At 58.2% G+C, this 20,577-nt stretch overlaps 1 protein-coding gene across 2 annotated transcripts in view; it reads right to left on the bottom strand.

Annotated features, from left to right (window-relative positions):
• The window catches only part of NCS1 (neuronal calcium sensor 1), a 60,933-nt gene extending 40,356 nt beyond the window's left edge, over positions 1-20,577 (bottom strand). Inside the window, exon 1 of one of the 2 annotated variants that reach the window (XM_022578451.3) lies at positions 20,031-20,577. In XM_022578451.3, the coding sequence (XP_022434159.1) occupies positions 20,031-20,094 (64 nt within the window). In that variant the 5' untranslated portion in view covers positions 20,095-20,577. The remainder of the gene's footprint in view (positions 1-20,030) is intronic. The other variant, XM_089913869.1, reaches the window with a different exon arrangement.

Here is a 20,577-nt window from a genome sequence, read left to right as displayed (position 1 = left end):
GCTCTCCCGCCTTCCCCCAACCCTGTGACCCCCTCAAGCTCCTCTAACTGGTCCCACCTCTAGCCCTTTGTACCTCTGTTCCTTCTGCCCAGAACACATGCCCTCACCTCTGCTACCTGTAAGCCCTACACACATTTCAAGTCCCAGCTGGGATGTCCCTTTTCTAGGAAGCCCTCCCAAGCCCCGTTTGGGAACTCCTCTCATATGTGGGACTCACTGTTTTACATGTAGTCTGTCTTCTCATCAAGTGTACAACAGAGGATCAGACGGGGCACTGCCTGCCGGGGCCAAGCTGGGGAAAGGGGGTAACAGGACATCGGTAAAGTAGGGTGGGCCACAGGGAGGGCTCTGGTTGTGCGGTCTTGGGTGAATGACCCCACACCTCTGAGCCTTGGTTTGTTCATCTGTAAAATGGGACAAACAGACTGTCTCTTAGAGGAGGAGGATGGACTTGAAGCGCTTGGTGTGATGTCTGGCACCCAGCGAGCGCTCAGTAGAAGCCCTTTTTTCCCCCTCACCTTCCCAGCTGGACGCTAAGCCCCCAGGGGTCAAGGCGCTTCTCCTAGCATCACCCTCAGAGCCCAGCCCAGTGTCCTGTTGATTCCCACATCAACACCAAGCCACTTGGCTGGATTGGGAACACATCCTGAAACATGTTTCTCACAACATGTTTACCTTCACAATTACAACTGGCTTCGGCCAATTTTAAAAACAAGCTGCCTCTCTCCAGCTCGCCTCCAGGACTGGGGTGCCCAGGCTCATTAGGAAATCAGTATTTAAGACCTGTCTTGATCACTTGTAGGCTGGGTTGCTCCAAACAAGTTACTTAACCTCTCTGAACCTCAGAGTCCTCATCTGAAGGATGGGGTACAAGCTCCGACCTGGCAGAGTCACCGGGAGGGTTTCTTGAGAGGTGGATAGAAAATTCCCAGCTTAGCAGGGGGCTGAGCTCTACTCCCCTCCTGCTGACTTCCCCAGAGAGCTGGGGGCAGCAGAGCGGGAGGGAGCCTTCTGGGGGCTCAGCGTGGAGAGGGGGGCCCAGCCCCTGCCCCCGGCCCAGCCTTCACCCACCCCTGCTGTGGCAGGGGTGTCCCCAGGGCCCCCTGCTCCCCTCCACCCACAGAGCCGCGTTCCCGTGCCGCCCTCCTTTCCCCGCAGCTCTTGTCTGCCAGGAGCGAACACGAGAGCCGGTCCCTGGAGCCCAGGATAAATGTTGAGTCTGATTTTGATTTCCCTAAAGCAAAATACCTCTCTCCTGATTGAAGCTCAGCTCAAACACGGTGGGCACAGAAAGCAGGGGCTGCGGCCCACAGAGGCGCTGGCGGCAGCAGGAGCGGTGGAGGGCACCCTGCGTGCGAGCCCTTGCCCCCCTCCCCAGCCGCTGTCCTGCCGGCCCTTTCCATCTCCAGGGGCAAAGGCTGCGTGTCGGCCGTGCCTCCGCCACCCCCACTGCAGGAAAACCATCAGCAAAGGGGCCTCCGGTTTGATTCACACAAAAAGAGAACTGGGGGCTGTTGGGACCTGGCCGCCAGCATCCCCTTGTCACTGAATCCCACCCTCCCATCAGTCCTGACATCACTGACTGTACACCTTCCAGAAGTGCAGCCCCACTCAGACAGCTCCTCCCCAGGCCCTAGGCCTCTCCGTCTTTGCTCAGCCTCCAAGTATTGGGGTTCTCCAAGTCCCTGCCTCCGTGGCCTCCTCACGTGCTCTCTGGGGGGCGGCATGTGCACCCTGCACCCCTCCCTCCAGGCTTCTGGCTCCTCTTGACAGCCCAGGGACCCCTCATGCTCCAAGTGGCCCAAAGGGACCCCCATCCCAGACCGGAACTCCCCTCCTGGATCCCCATTCTGTGCCCTACCGGCAGTCCCACCCATCCAGGCTCCCTGAAGAGCACGAGAACACTGTCCAGGGCCGGCCTGGAGTCCCCCACCCCAGCCCAGGGCTGTGCCAGCCTCTTCTCAGCCTCCCACCTCCATTCCTCCCTCCCATCTGGTCCCCACCCAGCAGCCGCCAGCATCCCTAATTTGGTCATGTCCCTCCCCCCCAGCAAAGCTTCTTCAGAAAAGGGAGAGAACATGCTGGTGGGCCAGGATGCAGCCCCCTGCCCCACAGCAGCCTGACTCCCCCACTCCAGGGGCAGTGACCCCAGCATCCCCAAGGAGGGGCAGCTGTCTGTAGCAAAGATGGCAGAGCATGGTGGTCTTGTGGGACGTGGATTCCAGGGGTCTGCCGCCGCCCTCCTCCGTGACCCGTCACTTCCCTGGTCTGGGCCTCAGCGGCCCTGTCCCCGAAGGGGGAGAGGACTCCTCCCGCCACTCTCAGCGACGCTACCCGGCTGTGCCAGTGCGAAGGGCTGCACCAGGGAGGGCAGAAAAGAGCACTGAATGCCCGTGGGGTTTCCCACCCACAGGGGCCTGCCACACCGAGGGCTGGTTGAGAGGAGAGCTGCCCTCTCTAATCCCCCGGGAGCCACAAGCTCCCCAGCCCCAAATCACTCCCCACCCCGACCTGTAACAGACCCGTGGACCACAGCCCCTGAGGTCAGCCAGCACTGTTGGAGCAGCTTCCAGCAGCCTGTGGAAATGCACTGGTGCCCCTGGGAGGGGCAGGGGGACTTCGGGCTGCCTGCTGTGGCCATGCTGCTTCCCCTCTCTGGAGGCTCCTGAGACTTCCAGGCTCCCACGAAGCGACCTGCAGGCAGCAAGTCAATGACGATGGAGACCCACAGGCCCCGAGCCCAGGGAGCAGCCCATGGACACCATGAGGGGCGGTATGGAGACTGGAGGGTGGGCACCCGCCCTGGGCCAGATAACCTGGGCTGGGTCCCAGATGCACTAACGCGACAGGTGACCTTGGACGGGGGGCTGGCAGGCTCATGTGTAAAGCGGAGTCCTCCAGCAGAGCTGCCGCAGACCAGGTGTAACATGGTAACACGCACGGGAGCCCGAGTGCCACGGTCACTGTCGCTGTGATGAGCATCCCGCGCCTCTGTCGGGGAGGGAAGAGAGCGGACCCAGCGCCCTCCACCCCGCCCCATGCCTGCTCTCCATAAATGCCCAGCTGCAGGGGAGCTGGGCCCCAGGACCGGCCTGAGTTTCATCAGAAAGGAGGCCTGGCCTCCTGCCCAGAATCCCGGGCAGTCTGGGCTGTGCTGGGCGCTGCAGGAGCCCCTCGCCCTGACCCAGAAGAAGCGAGGTGCCCAGAGCCCCAAACCCTACAGCCCTCCCCTTGGGGTGGCAGTGGCCCAGCCTCCCTGGCTCACTATTTCCACCCTCGTTGGCTGAGCACCGGCTGGTAGGGGCCCCGCCTGCCTCGCTCACCCTGCACCCTTCTGTGCAGGCTCGCCCGCCAGGACCCAGGACACCAGACTGCCATCCACGGGTAGGTAAGGACCGGACCTGTGAGCCACCACTACAGCTGCCAGCCCTGCACCCAGCCCTTCATACACAAGATTCCGGAGACCCTCGCAAAGCGCCCAGCGTCCCGGGGTACAGAGGGAACCGTGTCCACGATCACCCAGCTGACCAGGCTCTGACCGCCTCCCGGGCCTCGCTCCTTACACCCTCCCGGTGCCCCCAGCCCCCGCACTAAGAGGGGCCAGGGTGCTGGGGTGGCAGGAGGATGGCTGAGCAGTTCTGGGGCTATTTCATCTGCAGAAGAGCCCCCTGGGGGTCTGGGGGGAGCTTCAGGCCCGTAAGGCCTGACTTCAGGAACCTGGAGTGGATGGTGGATTCCTGACCACAGAGGGTGGGTTCGGGCTGGGACTGGGCCAGCTGAGCCCCCCGCTCACGGGGCTTGCTCTTCGCCACCCTGAGCTCAGGCCTGGTGGACCTGACCGTGGCCCAAAGAACCTGGGCTCTCTCCCGCCATTGGCCTTTGCAGAGAAGGGTCCACCCACCAAGTGGTCGCTGTGTGACCCCGGTCAATGCACTCCCCTCTCTGAGCCATGGTTTCCTCCTCCATCACAGGGCTGCCGTCAGAGCCAACAAGAGGAGGTTGAAAGCGTTGAGCCCAGCATGTGACAAGTGCTCCACATGGAGAGATGGGCTATCATGATGACAGTTACGGCATTAGAATTAAATGGCAGGGGTCTCACCGCCACTGGGGCAGCAGCGGGACAAGTGGCTGGTGGCATCAGGCTGTGGGACCCGTGCTAAGTTAGGAAACTTTCCAGGACACAGAAAGGAGCCAAGCCCTCAAGGGAACACGGATGTGAAAAGCTGCTCAGAGCCACTCAATTCCCAGCTCAAATCTCCTGTATCCCACTTGGCCCCTCAGGTTCCTCCCTGAGCCCCAGACGACTCCATTGGCTGAGCTTTTGGGCTGCATCAGCCCTTCTGCTGAGAGGTAGGGGGTCCCCAACAGCCCACTTCACTGATGAAGAAACTGAGGCTTCACTGAGAGGCAAAGGCACTCGTCCCAGGTCACAGGGTCAGTGGCAGAGGATTGGAGGTGGGAGCTCAGGTCCATCTGACTCTGGAGCCCAAACTCAAGAAGGCTTTAGCCTGGTGATGGTCATCCCCAAGAAGGGGGCCGCACACCAAGCACCCCTAAGCCATGGCAAGCCCTCGCCGAGCACCTGCTGCGGGCCAGGCACTGGGGTGCATGAGACTTGGGGAGCAGCGGCTCCTGCCCATCCAAGTGCCCCTTGGCGGTACCTCCACTGGAGAGCCAGGCCCCTGAGCTCCATTTTTCTCCTGGATGCTGTGACCCTTCTCGCTTTCAGATTTACCAAACAGAGCTTGAATCTTTGTGATTCATTTCCCACTCCAAGCCTCAGTTTTCTCATCTGACAAATGGGGTAAGAATGTTCACTTTGGGGCTTCCCCGGTGGCACAGTGGTTAAGAATCCACCTGCCAATGCAGGGGACACATTTTCAAGCCCTGGTCTGGGAAGATCCCACATGCCACGGAACAACTAAGCCAGTGTGTCACAACTACTGAGCCTGCGCTCCAGAGCCCACGAGCCGCAACTACTGAGTCCGCGTGCTGCAACTACCGAAGCCCATGCGCCTAGAGCCTATGCTCCACAACAAGAGAAGCCACTGCAATGAGAAGCCCGTGCACCGCAATGAAGAATAGCCCCCGCTCGCCGCAACTAGAGAAAACCCGCGCACAGCAACGAAGACCCAACGTGGCCAAAAGTAAATTAAAAAAAAAAAAAAAAAAGGGCTTCCCTGGTGGCGCAGTGGTTGAGAGTCCGCCTGCCGATGCAGGGGACACGGGTTCGTGCCCCGGCCTGGGAGGATCCCACATGCCGCAGAGCGGCTGGGCCCGAGAGCCATGGCCGCTGAGCCTGCGCGTCCGGAGCCTGTGCTCCGCAGCGGGCGAGGCCACAGCAGTGAGAGGCCCGCATACCGCAAAAAAAAAAAAAAAAAAAAAAAAAATGTTCACTCTGACAAGTTCACAGGTAGGTGAAATTGTTGCTTGGTCCCTGGAGCAGGGCCATGTGGTTTAAGAGTCCAAGGGCTCCCCAAAGGTGCCCTCCCCAGACCCCCTGAAGGGAGAAGGCCAGTGCCCCTGCCCCCGGGAGTGAGAGGCAGAGTCTAGGCAACCACCGAAACAAGGTGTAGTTCAAATCTTGTTTTAGCTCAAATATTTCTGCAGATTTTGCATTCTATTCCATCATTTACAGATGTTTGTTTTACTTTAAAGTTACAAAGCGCATTGATTTTCATTTCTATGTAAGTTAAATAACTTTTGCCAAAATGTTCTCAAGTAAAACTGCAGGAAGATGTCATTCGTCTTGTGGTTTCCAGGAATAGCAAGACGAAAGAGCTGCCATTTACTAGGCATGCCTGTTTGTGTCCCAGACTAGGCACTTCACAAGCCTGAATCTCATTCAGTGCCCGAACCATGCTGTGGTTCAGCATGGTTTTGATTATCCCCATTATACAGATCAGGAAACTGAGGCCCTTAGAGCTGAAGCCACTTGCCCAAGGACCAAAGTCAGTCTGCAGTGGAGCTGGGACCAGAACCAGGGTCTGGGTGACTTCAGAGCTTGTGCAGAAGTGCAGTGTTTAAAACGTCACACGAAAACATTCTGAGAATAACCTTCTTTAACGTCCTGACTGCTTCCTGAACTTCGCTGTCTGGTCCCACTGAATCTTTGGTTTCTCTGAATCCCCAACAAAGGGCCACCAGGGCTCCGAAGCAAAGGTCCTCAATATTTGCTGATCTATTAACAACTTGCTTTGACTAAGTGGGGGTTCAAATTCCAGCTCTCCCATGTCCTGGCTGTGTGACCTTGGACAAATCAGTTAACCTCTCTGAACCTCGTCAGGAAACTGAGGACGATAAAGCCTACCATAGCTGTGTACACAGAGAAAAGACTAGAAGGAACAGGTGAAAATGTTAACGACAGTGATGTCAGAGAGACAGTACAAGGAGTGGTTTTGTTCTCATCTTTGTGATGGCCCGTATTTTCCAATTCTGTCCTTCCCCAATCATTGGGGGCTCCGTGGGCAGGATCTGGGTCTGCCTACATCACAGCCACAGAACAGCGTCTGGTACACAGTAGGCACTCAGTGTGTACTCGTTCTTGTAGAATGCACGTGTTATGCTTGATTTAGGTGGGTAAGTTCGAAAGTAGACATGCCTACTTTAGTTTTCTAAAACTCAGTTATTCCTGGCTAATAAATGGACTTGCCCTGGTGGCTACACATGGGCTCTCTCTCTCTCTCTCTCTCTCTCTCACACACACACACACACACACACACACACACACACACACACACACACACACACCCCAAGGTAAGACTCCAACTACTCCCTGGTTCAAGCCATCTCTACTGCCAGACTCTGAATCTTCCAGAAGAGTGGTAAGTCCTGAAGGAAGTGAACCACACCTTCTGCTTCCTTTGAGACCGTGGGAAACGGTCGGCATGTGGGATTTTCTCAGGACTCCTGGTGGAGAACCTCTCAAACATTTCAGAGCCGAGCCGAGCCGAGGGCTCAGGGGTTTGGTTCAGCCCAATTTCATGAACATTTTCCAAGCACCTGCCAAGGTCAGAGACTGTGGGAGGCCCTGAGGCACCTGGTCAACAGGAAAGGTCTTTTTCTGAATTGAGTCATTCTTTAGCCCCTGTGTGACCTGGAGAAACTGAGTTCACCTCTTTGAGCCTCAGTTTCATCACCTGTAAAATGGGGATGGTGGTGGTGACAAAGACCTTCCTTGCAGGGTGGTTAGAAGGAACAAATGGGATTTTTCACCCCTTCATTCATCCAACAATTAATTTCTGAGCACTCAAATGGGCCAGGGAACACAGCAGTGACCCAGACCCCGACCCCGTCCTCCGAGGCCCTGATGGAACAGTAGATGCGGACCTACAGCACACGACCACACAGCTGTCTAATTATCTGCCGTGGTAAGAAGGGAAAGTGTAAAGCTGGAACCCGACCCAAGCAGGGGGGTCAGGGCGTGCTCCCTGGGGACAGGGCGCTTAGGCTGACACATAAAGGACGATCAGACTTCAGCAGGCAAAGAGAAAGGGCTTTCCAGCAAGGGAGGTGGGGCGCGATGTCCAAAACCCAGAGACGACACAGAGAATGGTGAGGCCAGGGGACCACCAGAAGCCACATCTCTCTAGAACAAAGCATTAGCCAGAGGAAGCGCCGTATGGAGCTTCCTCTGGCTACGGGCACAGAGCACAGCAAAGGGCTCCAAGATACTAACAACTGCTACTATTATTAACAAAGGTGTCACAGCACCCAAAGACGAGGCAGGATGACCAGGGCCAATAACGTGAGCAGCTGGGAGGGGAGGGGGCTACAGGAAGCCGTGGACAGTTGCCACTCCTCCTATCCACCCCGTCCCCCCAGCCATAGCCCCCACTTCCTTGCTTCATCCCCAGCCCTGGGAGGGGGTGGGACACGCTGGGCTGGTCTTCATCACAGCTCAGACATGAGCCGGATCGGCCACCGTCCTTAAGGTCACAACCACTAGAGTGCCGCACACCCATCAGCCTGGCCAGAGCCCCCCAGAGGCTGGACCCTGACCCTGACCCAAAACGCCCACTGGTGCCTCCTTCGCCCAAGGAGGGCCCTGTCTCCCCTAGTGTGCCCTGTGTCCTTGCCTGTTTCCCAAGACTAGCTCCATCAGTGTGCCCTCCGGGTGGGGCCCTCCCTGCTGGTCAGCCGGCCCCTCCGAGGGGCTACCCCGCTAGGCCTCTGGCTCACCGTGCATCCCCTCTACACTCCCGCCCCCGCTCCGGGTTTCCAGGGCCTCAGAGTTGCAACCTCGAGGCCTCCAGACCCGGAACACACTGTTCCTTCTGTCTGAAACGCTCTCAACATCTCGCATAAACCCTCCCCCGCCCCCAAAACCTCTCTGTGCCTTCTCAACTCCTACTTCTCCCTCAGGTAGGGCTGCCAAATTTAGCAAATAAAAATACAGGATGTCCAGTGAAATTCAAATTTCACATAAACAATGAATAACTGTTTAGTATGCCTGGCAGCCCTACCCTTGAGTCTCCGCTGAAACGCTGCCTCTTCCAAGAAGCCCTCCCAGGTGCACCACAGAACCGGTGTGCTCCCATAGCCTTGTGCAACGCTCTGTCTCGTTTCCTCACCAAGCTGTGAATGCCACGAGGGCCAGAAATCAATCCATCCAGTGTGCCTCGTGTCCTGGCACCCACGGGGCCTGGCAGGAGACAGCTGTTCCACAAACAGTTTCTGCATCAGGCAGTGAGGGGTGGCAGAGCGGCCCGGGGATGCCCTCGGCCAGACTTGCCCACATGGGTACACAGGGCCTCCAGCTGTGCGAGAATGGGCCTCCTTCCCCAAGCTGCGTCCAGAATGCTTCTCATGACCACTCACCCCCTCCACGGAGCCAGAGCAGAGGAAACACGAATGAAGGTGAGAGCAGCTAGCAGGCTCCTCTCCTGTATTTTGACGGCCACTGTTGGTTTTAATTAAGATCCTGTCCTGCTCAGGCCCAGCAAGGGCCTCATCATAGGCAGTCTGGAAACAATAATCACCCAACATGGCCGTGTAGGCTACCGAGCCACAGAGGGTGGCAGGGCGACGGGTGCCGGGAGACAGGAGCCCCACCAGCACAGGCTTTGAGCTCGTCTAGCTCCTTGCCTGCCCAGCACATACACCATATATTTTTGAACAGAAGGGAAGCGTTGGCTTTTTCCCCCACAGTGCCAAAAATAGCCCCATCTCCTGCCTTGGAACAGGAATCTTTTGGTTCATACAAAGAGAAAGGAGAAGGAGGGGCCCCGGAGGAGGGGCCAAGCTGGCTGGCTGGACCCCTCCCCGGCTCCCCAGCCCCAGACGGTGAGAGGGGCTGGGGTCTTTGCTAAGCCTCACCTGCTGAGGCCCAGCCTCCCAGCACCTGACTTCTGAGGACCGCCTCGCCCCCCCGAGATGTGTTAAGCCCCTCGTCACCCAGGCCAGGAGGTAGGAGGAGGCCAGACAAATGGAAAGCAAAGACCTGAGATGCATGAGAAGAAACGTCGTTTAGGGACTTCCCTGGTGGTCCAGCTGTGAAGACTCCGCGCTTCCACTGCCAGGGACCCAGGTCCGATCCCTGGTCGGGGAACTAAGATCCCACATGCCACGTGGACAAAAAAAAAAAAAAAAAAGAAAAGAAAAGAAATGTCGTTCATTCATTAGCTTGTCTGTTTATGGAATTGTTTTTTCCTTCATTCCAACAAATGTGCTCCAGGCTCTGTCCCAGGAGCAGGGATGCAGCAGTGAACTGTGAAACCAGACGCGTCCCACCCTCACGGCGCTCACAGCCAAATGGCAAGAAGGTGGGTTAAACAGGTCCTCACCACCAGGTCTGGGGCGGGCACTGGCTGGGCCCAGGGCACCTCCATGGAAGGGAACGTTGGGCGCTGATGCAAGCTGAGTGTGGGCGGGGGTGGGTCCTGCTCAGGCTCAGAGGAATGAGGCAAAGAGAAGGTCAGATGGAAGGCGGTCTCAGCTGCCCCTCGCCCAGGTGAGGACCCTCATTTCTCCCGCAGCAGGTCCGCAGGAGGCGTTTTCCCATTTTATGTATGAGGCCACCAGGACTCAGAGGAGGGATTTCAAGAGCCTAGCGTGTGCCAGGCCCTTTTGCCAACAGTTTCACACTCACTCCATCCACCATACTGGGAGGCAGGGTTAGCGTCATCTGCCCATTTTACAGATGAAGTGAGGAAGCTCAATAGGAAAGGGCCTGGCCAAGATCCCAGAGCTGATGAGAGGAGCTGGGCTCTGTACCCAGGCCCGGCTGGTCCCTGAGGAGGAATTCCTGACACTACCGACAAGCCATCTCAGCTGCCGTCCCCCTCCCCGCAGTTCCCTAGAAGAGAAAGCAGGGGTTCATGGTAGGAAGTGATCACAGGGCTGGGAAGTGGAGAACAGGGGATTTGAACCTAGATCTGTCTGCCTCCAAATCCAGGGTCCTTTCTGGTTCCCACAGCAGTTTCTTACTTCTAAAAAAAAAAAAAAAAAAAAAGAGGCCACTTCCTGTCCCCAAAAGGCCAGAGCAGTGGGGGAGCTGGTGGAGCCTGGAGAAAGAGAGAATGGCGCTCTGAGCCCACTTCCTAGCTGAAAACCCAAGCCTGAAATAAAAAATGCAGAGTGCTATTTCTGCCTTGGGTTAAACATTCCTCAAAGCCACATTCCTCCGCTCTCCTCCTTCTCCCCTGCCAGGGAATCCAGAGCACGGTGGCCTGGATGCGCCGCCAGCTTCCTGGGGCCACCTCATGAGACCAGGAGTGCCAGGGCCAACAGCTGCCCTGAACCCATCCTGGGCAACTCCAACCCAGACTCCCTTGGTGGGGAGCACGGCCTCCTAGATGGCACGGTCAGGGTTCCCTGGGGCTGAGAAAAGGTGACATCCATAGCACTGAGAGTGGGACAGATGGGGACACTGAGACCCTGAGAGGCGCAGCCACAGCAAATTGGGCTGGAACCAGGACCCCAGACTCTTAGCTCCCTGGCAATTCCCCACCCCCAACAGACTGCAGGTCAGGGACACAGGTGGGCCCCGCCCCGGTCAGCAGAGAAGCAGAACGAAGCAACACATGGCAAGCACTTTGGAAAGCCCAAGCCTTACCCAGAGGCATTCACAGGCCTGCTCTGTGCACAGCTCCCGGCTGGGCACTGAACAAACGCCCAAATCCACCAGATGCATCCCTACCCTCAAGGTGCTTACAATCCCCCAGGATACTGCTACCAGACCTCCAGACCCCAAGGTCCTCTCTGTCACCGTGCCTCTGAGCCCCGCATGGCACCCGTGAGGACTTGGTCTCTCCCTTGACCAACAGACACTTCCTGAGGCCCCCAGGCCACGCCAGGCACGGGCAGGGCAGGATGGCCGGGGCACTCTGGGCCTCCACGGCTTCATCCTCGGGCTGTGCCTTAGCACCCAAGGACCCCCCCGGATGGGGCAAAGGCTAAGAAAGCCTCAGAGGCCTGGGTGTGGCCCAGCCCGCTGTACACGCTTAGTGATGCTCCCTGGACTTGTCACGACCCTCCTCCTGTCACTGTACTGAAGGCCTCGACTCTGCCTCCATCCCACAGGAAGCCAAGTGAGGCTGGCCCCAGTCCCCTGCAGGAATCAGAACGGCAAGACCAGTAGAGCTGGGAATTCCCTGGCGGTCCAGTGGCTAGGACTCCGCACTCTCACTGCCGAGGACTCGGGTTCAATCCCTGGTCGGGGAACTAAGATCCTGCAAGCTGCACGGTGTGGCCAAAAAAAGAGAGAAAAAAAAAAAAAAAAAGACCAATAGGGCTGTGTGTTCCCAGCTGGAAGGATCCTACCACCCCACCACCCAACCTCACATCCGGCCCAGGAATCCAGGACGCCTGGCAGTGTCTGACACTCCCGCAGTTGCTTGAATGCCTCCAGTGATGGGACACTCATTACTCTTGGTAGCAGCTCTAAGGTTACAAGGCTCACAGAGGTCATGGGAGGCGGGCACGGGGTGGGAAGGGCATGGCTTTGGCAAGACAAAGGTCTAAGCCTGAACCCCAGCTTGGCCACTGACTGGCTGGGAGGCCTTGGGCATGTCCCTGAACCCGCCCAGGCCTCCTTTTCTTCATCTGTAAAATGGGCATAATAGTTCCTCCTCCAAGGGCTGTGGCGAGAACACAGGAGGGAAAATCTGTACTCAACAGTCCTGGCACCAAGTGCCCGCTTGGTGAACAGAGTCATCATCACTGTCACTCCTACCCATGACATTTCCCCACTGCTCGAGGGCAGAGGGGCTCCCAGAGACCATCGAGGCCAGGGCAGAAGAGGAGAGACGTGGCAGCCACGTCGCCTGGCCCCAGGGCAGGCAGCTGAGCAATCAGCTTCTGATCCAGGGCCCGGCCTGTCTGTGCCTCCCACCTGAGTGCCCCCACCCCCCTTGCACACCTACCTTACAACCTGCTCAGACCTGCCGTCACACACACCAACGTGCCGCTCACTCACTCCTGACACATGCCACGACCCCGTCACTCACGCTCGGAGCATGCCCACGTGAACCAGGGCTGCACACCCACACTCACTCATGCTCACTCGCACACCTGCACCGAAGCTTCTTGACGCCCCCCAACCGCACGGGGCCCCTCATCACAGCCCAGGGTCAATTTCCCCCGCACCACTCACCAGATGCGTGGCCCTGGGCCAGCGCCGGTCCCCTCTGAGACTCAGTTTCCCCACCTATAGAGTGGGGACCATGCACGGCTCCTGGGAGGAGCGGGTGACGAACACATCAACGCTGAGCTGGGCTGGCATGCTTAATGCCAGACTCCGGCCGAGGCGACAGCCTCTGATCCTTACTCGTTGCTGGTTACGGGGTCTCCATCACCACTGATGAGCTACGGGGAGCACCCAAGCCACCAAATTCAGTGTCTTTGCTGTTTCTAACCCCCCACGCAACAGCCCTGTGTTATGAGGACATTATAATCTCCAGCTCACAGATGAGAAAACTGAGGCATCAGGAGATGAAAGACTTGCCTGTGGCTGAGCCAGCCAGAGAGTCCAAGTCATCAAACACCGGAGCCCGAGCACGTTCCGTCCCTGGGGCCCCGGAGGAGCTGCCCCACGGAAGGCTCACAACCTGGCAATCTGAATATTGTACAGAGCGGGAAACCGAGGCCCAGGGGGGGCTAGTGATTCGAAAGTCACTGTCCAGGCTGCAGTGCTTCTGGGACAGAACCCCAAGCAGGTGTGTCTCCAGTCCTCCAGGCCCGCGTCCACGCAGGATCCTAAAACCCAGCACTCTGGAGCCGGCCCACCCTCCCCAACTCCCAGAACAATCCAGCTACCAGCCAGGCCAAACACAGAAGCCGTGTGCATTTACCATTCACTCCCAATTCAGCCGAGGGCCTGTGACAGCTCACCCTGTTACCTCCCAGGGGGGTGGCTGCGAACCGTCCCCTGCCTCCGACGGCCAAGCAGCCCCATTCCTGCGAGGACATTTACTGAGCACTTACTAGGTGTAGGTCCCTGTGCCTGCCAACGGCACACACCTGGCACCCAGAGCTCAGCAGGGTGAGGGGCTCCCCAGGGTCACATGGCCGGCAAGCTGGCCCTTGAGCCCTCACCACTCTGCTGTCCCACCCCCGACCGGGAACCTGACCCCAATTTCACATTACCTGGAAACCTGGAGTGTTAATTTATGACGATCTCTGCCGTGGTAGATAGACCACTTGTGCAAAGTGTTTCGTCTCATAATGACAGTAAGGAGGAACCTCTTTTTAATTTATACTGGTTTTTCTTTTCCTTACTGGAGAGCAAGAGAGATTTAGGACAAGATGAACCCCACCAGCTTCAATGAAGAAAGCAAGACATCTTCATCTCCACCCCAGCAGGCAACCCATCATGGCACCATGGGAGGCACCCGACAGGAGTCAACCTGCCCCGGGTATTTGCCATGTGACCCTGCGAGAGATACTTCACCTCTCTGGTACTAGACTGGTCCATTAGTAAAATGAGGACTTTGGACTACATGACCCCAAAGTCTCCTCTAGCTCAAAGATTCCAGGATTTTATTTTATACTAATCAAAGAAATGAATATTGAAACAGTGAGCTACTCTTTTCTTCCTCATCAAGTTGGCAAGTATTAAGAAAAACAGTAACACTCAGTGCTGGCAAGGATGCAGGGCAACAGGCACTCTCCCATCCACTTTTGCTGAAAATATAAATGGGAACATACTTTGTGGAGAGCAACTGAACAATTTTTCAATCAAAAGCCTTTTAAGATGTTCCCAGCCTTTAATACGACAACTTCATCTGGGGAAATTTATCTTCAAGAAGAGATGTGTGCAAAGATTTACTACAAAGATGTTCATGCCGAGATTTCGTACAGAGATGATTCTCAAGCACTGTTTATATTAGAGAGAAAAAAAAACAACCTAAATGTCCAATGGCCAGGGATTAAATAAAATATGTTGCATTCATATGATGTACTGTTAAAAAATCATGGGCAAACATTCACAGTTGTCAGATTTTGAGAAGTTAAAAAGTATATAATCCCGAATTTACAAGGTAATGAAACCTATGTACCAAGTCCTATTGAGTGTTCCTCCTAAATATATGTAGGATCTGTCCTTGACGTCACCCCCAGTGATACCCCCAATTTATCACCATGATCACCCGGCCTTGATTCCAACCCCCTCCATACTAGGGACTACGTGCTAAAAGGATATCCAAACCCAAATCTAACGTCTCCACCACCTCCATCCATAGACAGCCACCCCCGGCCCCGCCCATCTGGGAAAATGTCCAAAACCCTTCCTACGGCCTTTGGGGCCCTTGGTGAGGGATGGCATGAGCCCAGTGCACTGGCCGGCTGCATCTGCCCCAGAGGGGCTCAGGCCTGGCCTTGGGAGCAGAGGAATCTGGGCCCAATCCCAAGGCCGCGGCCAGGAGGAAGGGCTCTCACCTGACACTGTGAGATATGACATGCCAGAACTCTCTAGGGTGGGGATGGGGGTGGATGGAGCTGGGGGATGCAGAAAGAGCCAGAAGAGGTGTTTGGAGGAGGCCTGGGCTCTGGGCCCCGGGGGAGTCCCTGCCCCTCTCTGACCTCTGCTTCTCTCGGCAAGGGGTGGCTGTAAGCCAGTGGGCCCGTCCTGCACTGGAGGACAGAGGGCTTGCCTCTGAGGATCAGTTGCCACCAGGAGAGGTTTAAAGGGTCCCCCCAGAACCAGGCACCATGCTAAACCCTTCAAGTGCGCAGATTCCTCCCACCTCTGGGGCCCCCCTGATGCCTTTTTTCCAGAGGAGGAAAGTGAAGCTCCGTGAGACGGAGCTTGCCCAAGGAAAGGGCCAGAACCCCGGCGCATCTGGTCCCCGGGGTCTACTTCCCTCCCTGAGACTCTGTGGCTAAACAGCGCCCCCTCCCCTCCTGGCTCACGCTCGGACCTCCAAGTCCTCTCCCCTTTAGATCCACAGAGTCACATGGGCAGGCACTGCAGAGAGCAAACTGGTGCTCAGAGAGGGTAAGCAACTTGCCCAAGGTCACAGAGCCCGAGTGAGGACCCAGCCCATTCTCCAGGATACTGAGTTTACAACAGGCTTGATATTTCTTGCCCAGCCCAGCTGTAAGAGTCTAACCTCGATTCCTCCTGCTGCTGCTGTTTAGCCTTCAGTGGAGTCGGGGAGCGGCCTCCTCGGTCTTACCCGCATGCACACAGGAGGCAGAGGGATCGCAGAAGCCGCCTCCCTCCCTCAGGGCCTTCCCTCTCCTGGGTGGCTTATCCCTTTCTCGGCTGTGGGCCCCTCCACGCCCCAACTCGCTCATTTATCTTAAGATGGGTGCCAGATACTGCCTCCCCCCAAGTCAACGTCTTGCCCTCCCTGGTCGAGCAGAGTTGGGTGGGGGGAAGCACCAATCAAAGAGCATTCCTTATTCTACAGGAAGGGACCCTCATGGGACCCTTCCCAAAGCCAGAGAGGCTGGTGACATCCAGCATCTCCCAACCAGACTCCTGGGGGTCCCCTTCTCTGCTCTGGGCTGCAGACACTTTAGCTGCTGGCTTACCCTGACCACCCCCGCATCCAGATGCCCCTCCCTCCACCATTCTGGCATCAGGGGAAAGGCCGAAGAGACCCAAGATTGGCAACAAGAGCAGAGGGAGGAGGGGACCTCCTCTGAGTTTTGGAAGGAGGCTCCGTGGGGAGAGCCGCGAGCACCACGGGGAGAGAATAAGGGGGAGAGAGGGTGGAGGTTTCTGCCTCCTGGGGCTGGCTGGCTTGGCCCAGAAGTCTTTAAACGGATGCAGCTCAGACCACGACAGACGGCTTGAGCCCCACAAGCTTGGTTTTCTAGACGGCCTGGCTAGTTCCCACCCGAGGGCAGGAATTACGTCTCTCTCGTTCACATCTCCATCTCTGTGCCCAGGGCAGAGTGAGCCCACAGCGAAGGGCAGGTCAGGGCAGCCTCAAAATTAACAAGTGGGATGGGGGTGGGGGAGAGACTGCAGCAGGTAAAACGAGAACCTGCTAAGGTTCGGGGCAAACCAAAAGTCCCATCTTTCCACGCCTCCTGAGTGCCAGGCACAAAGACCAGGGCCGTAGGGAGGTTCCTTCATGGAGAGACGAACTTTGCTCACAAGATATATTTACGACCGGTTCGGGATGAAGCCGAATTGTGTAGTCAAAACAACGTGTTAGTAACATGCATCCTTGCATCCTTGCATCCTTGACAAGTGTGTGTCACGCATCAGGGACCTCTTACCATACGCCTTATGCTCTGCTGTACGTGAATCATCTTGTTGCCTCCTCACATGCCCTTGGAGTCAGGGACCATGAGCACACCCATTTTGAAGATGAGGAAACTGAGGCTCAGTTAGGTGAAGGGCTGGCCTGTCCCACAGCCTGGGCACAGAGGGATGACAATATCCTTACCAACAAACTGCACAAAAGTGGGCCAGACCTCACAGAAACCGGGCTGCTGGCCACACCGAGCACTGTTTGATGAGTCCCGGCTGGGTGGGGCCTCCGTCTCTCGCAAACCTCCTGCTGCCCCTGGATGTGAACTGTGCCGGGGAGGGTGAGGATTGGGTTACGGGGCGCTGATGACTTACAAAATCTTTTCCGCAGCGGAGGGAAAAAGATCTGCTCTCCAGTGTTAAAGCTGAATGACAGAGAGGTTTAGCTAGGCTGAATCCAGATGTGCCAAGGGAGGGCCACACGGTTGGAGCTCTCAGAACTCCTCCTGCGTCCTCACACACACAGATCACCAAGACAGTCTTTTCCAGAGAGCAGGAGACTCACCACCAAGGATGGCAGCCAGCACTGACTTGGGCATGAACATCTGGGGCTCCCCTCTGGGCCCCCCTCGGCGTTGTGGCTGGCTGTGGGATGCCGAGGTGGCCTAGGACACCAGGTGATGCTTACACATGCCAGGACTCCCAGAACCAGTTGTGGGTCTTCAACTGGGACTCCTCAGAACCAAGGTCTGCATGACAAACACTTGTTAAGGGTACAAATTCCTGGGCCCGGCCCAGACTCTAAGAATCGGAAATCTGGGAGGGCGACCAGACCCAGGCACCTTGGTGTTTAACGGACCCTCCAGGAGATTCTGACATTTGAGAGTCCTTCCTAAGCGCTCCTCTCTTGACGCCGTATAACACACAGAACCCCTTGAACAAAGAGCAGGCGGCTTCACGCCCCGGCCAAAGGAGGCCCATCTGGGGCCTTAGAACAGGCTGGAGGCTTTTCCTGCTGTTCCTGCCCGGAGACTTTTCATTCAACAGATACCTGTGGCCCTACTAAGTGCCAATGCAACCCGACAGGGAAGGGCCTGCCCTGAGGGAGCCGACATCAGCAAGGGAGATAGACAGGAGTCCCACGAGCCCACCACGACCTCCATCAGCCCAAACCCAATAAGAGCCCTAGAGGAAAAGTACCCGGCTCACTCTCTCCCTCATCGAAACTGTTCCAGCTCTCCAAAGGCCTTTTAAAATAGCCCGGCCCAGCCCAGCACCATGGGCCTGATTCCTAACAAGGCCTTGTTGACTCATCTTCTCCCAAAGTTGACAGATCTGCCCAGAGAGAGGGTGATGGACAAAATGACCGCCCCAGGTGCCTTCCCAACCCAGAGGCCACCATCACAGGCTTAGAAATCGGAAAGGGACACACGGAAAAAAAGCCCCTCCAGATTTCTCAGCGTGAGCTCTGAGGTCTCTCAAGGGGATTAACTTGGGGGCCAGACAGGCCTGAGTTCGAGTCCTGGCACTGCCTGCTGATGGGCCCTGGGATCTTGGGTCCCGGAACTACTGTGAGGATTGAACGCGTTAGGGAGGCAGGGAGCTTGGTGCATGATGTGCTCCAGAAGCAGGAAACCTGGCTCCACTCAGCTCGCAGGTGATGGAGACACCCTGGTGCAGCCCAAGCTCACTCCTCCTTTGAAACCCACTGGACCCTCTGCCTCCCCAAGCCCAGGGGCCCGGGAAGCCCCGTGTGCAGCCTGCCTGCTGACAGCTACAGGCCGCAGCTGGACAGAGCCTGAAGGAAGGCCCAGCAAATCTCACAAAACAGCAGCCAAACTGGGAAGGGCCACCTACCCACCTTGGAAAGAAGGTAAGAGCAGAAAGGACGGAGTCTCTGGTCCTCAGAGCCTCAGCCCTTCAAGGAGCAGCTACTGGGATGTGAGCGCCTTGCTGCAGAATTCCACTGGAGAGGGGCCAGTACCTCCCAGTGGCCTAGCACCCACTCAGGAAAGACCCCTTCAATCCAAGCACATGGGGGTGAGGGGCATGGAGCTGAAGTGTGAGCTTGGACAGACCTGCAAACGTGCCCAGAAGACCAATGGAGTGGGGGGAGGGACGAGCAGAGGTTGTGCAATGCACCATCACAAGCTACCTCCCAAGCCTCCATCAACGCGTGGAGGTGGCGGTCAATCTGCCTCCGTCTAGGGAGGGCACAGAGCGGCTGGACCCACGCAGCTGCCCAGGTACGGGCTCAGAATCCCAACCCAAGCCCAGAGCCCCTGCCCCGTTCCAAGTCAGATCCCCAGGCAGAAGCCCTTCCAGACCACTCAGCAGTCCTCCTCCGATCCCCCAAAAGAAAGACCCTAAAAGAAAGACCGTGTGGTCAGGACCCAGTGCCATTAACCCTTGGCACGCTGGGACATCTCCAAGAGGCTTGCAGGGAAGGGAGAAGTCTGGTACAGAGAAACTGGAGAGGTGAGGCGACCGGAGAGTTGCGAAGCTGGGCACGTGGAGAGAGACACACTGGGACAGATCTAGAGAAATCTGAAATTGACAGACCCTCCGCTCAGGGGTGCCCCAGACGGTTAAAAGATGAGATGGACCAGATCACCCAGGGCTGTAGAAACCCATTTCCCAGCTTGGCAGATACAGATAGAAGCTGGGAAGGTGCAATCTGGGCCAGAGGAGAATTCAGCCTATAAACCGTGCAGCCAAGAGGATGCCCAGGACCCTTCACCGCTGCCGCTGCCATGAGCTCTCTGACAAGTCTCGCCACCCCACCACACACGATCAGGGCCAGGGAGGGGGCGACAGGCCAACCTCGCAGCAGCAGCAGCAGTAGCGGCGGCAGCAGCGGCGGCGGCAGCGGCAGCAGCAGTAGCGGCAGTAGCGGCGGCACCGTGATGCATGAATCACCCGCCCCGCTGCGCTCGTGCCAGTCGGCTCCGCGCAGCCGGAGCCACCTCGCAAGCAGGCGCCCCCTTTCCGCCCCTCGCCCTTGCACACCCCTGTCCTTTTGGACAGTTCTGGTGGCGGGGGGGCCGCGGGGGGGCTGGGGGCTTCCCTCCGAGCCCGGGGGTGGCGCCGCGCTCGCGGACAGGCGGTACACGTCCCAGGAGCGCGTGGTTGGGGGGTGTCCTAGAACAATAGGGCCAGGTGTGGGGCTGGGGGCGCGGCCGGGAGCTTCCGAGGGGCCCGGGGCGGGTGCAGAGCAGGGGACGGCCAAGGCAGGGTGGCGGCGTCATGGGGAGCGGAGAGCGGGCCCGGAGCGGACGCTGGGCGGGGGGTGGGGGTGGTGACCGCGCGTGGGGGGAGGGGCGCGAGGGGGCGGAGGCAGCGCCAGGCAGCGCAGGGCGGGGGTCCCGGCGCGCGCACTCACAGTAGGTTTTCCTGGTCAGCTCCTCCACGACTTCAGGCTTCAACTTGCTGTTGGATTTCCCCATCCTCGGCGGCCGCGGCCCCCGCGCCCCGGGCCGGACCCCGTCGGGGCGCCCAGCGGGAGTGGCTGGGCCGGGGCGGGGTGCGCGGGGGGCCGGCGGGCCGGGGCCGCGCCTTTGTTTGCGGCTCGCGGCGCGGTGCCCGGGGCGCGGGGCAGCCGCTCGGCAGGCCCGGGCCGTCCGGCCGCCGCCCTCTCCGGGCGCCGCGGCGCGGAGCTGCGCTGGGCTGGGCGCCGACGCGGCCGCGGTGTGGCCGCGGTCGTCCCTGGTTACTGAGCTCCGCGGCACATGCTCGCTGCTGCGCTCCCTCTCGCCGCCGCCCCTGCGCTCCCCGCCTCCCGCCTCCCGCCCGCACCGGCGCGCCAGGGGTGGACCCGGAGCCGCCACTCAGCGCCCGGCGCCACCTCCCGCCCCGCACCCGCCCGGCCGGGCCTGCGCCCGCGGAACGACGACCCCGCGAGCGCCAAGCCAAGCTCGCAGAGGGGCGCC

Source organism: Delphinapterus leucas, chromosome 6 (genome assembly GCF_059928025.1).
Source record: "Delphinapterus leucas isolate spDelLeu-1000000601 "Yukka" chromosome 6, BTC_Dleu_Yukka2, whole genome shotgun sequence".
Classification (NCBI taxonomy): Eukaryota; Metazoa; Chordata; class Mammalia; order Artiodactyla; family Monodontidae; genus Delphinapterus; species Delphinapterus leucas.
Note: the sequence above shows the minus strand (reverse complement) of the source record. Positions and strands in the feature narration are given on the sequence as shown.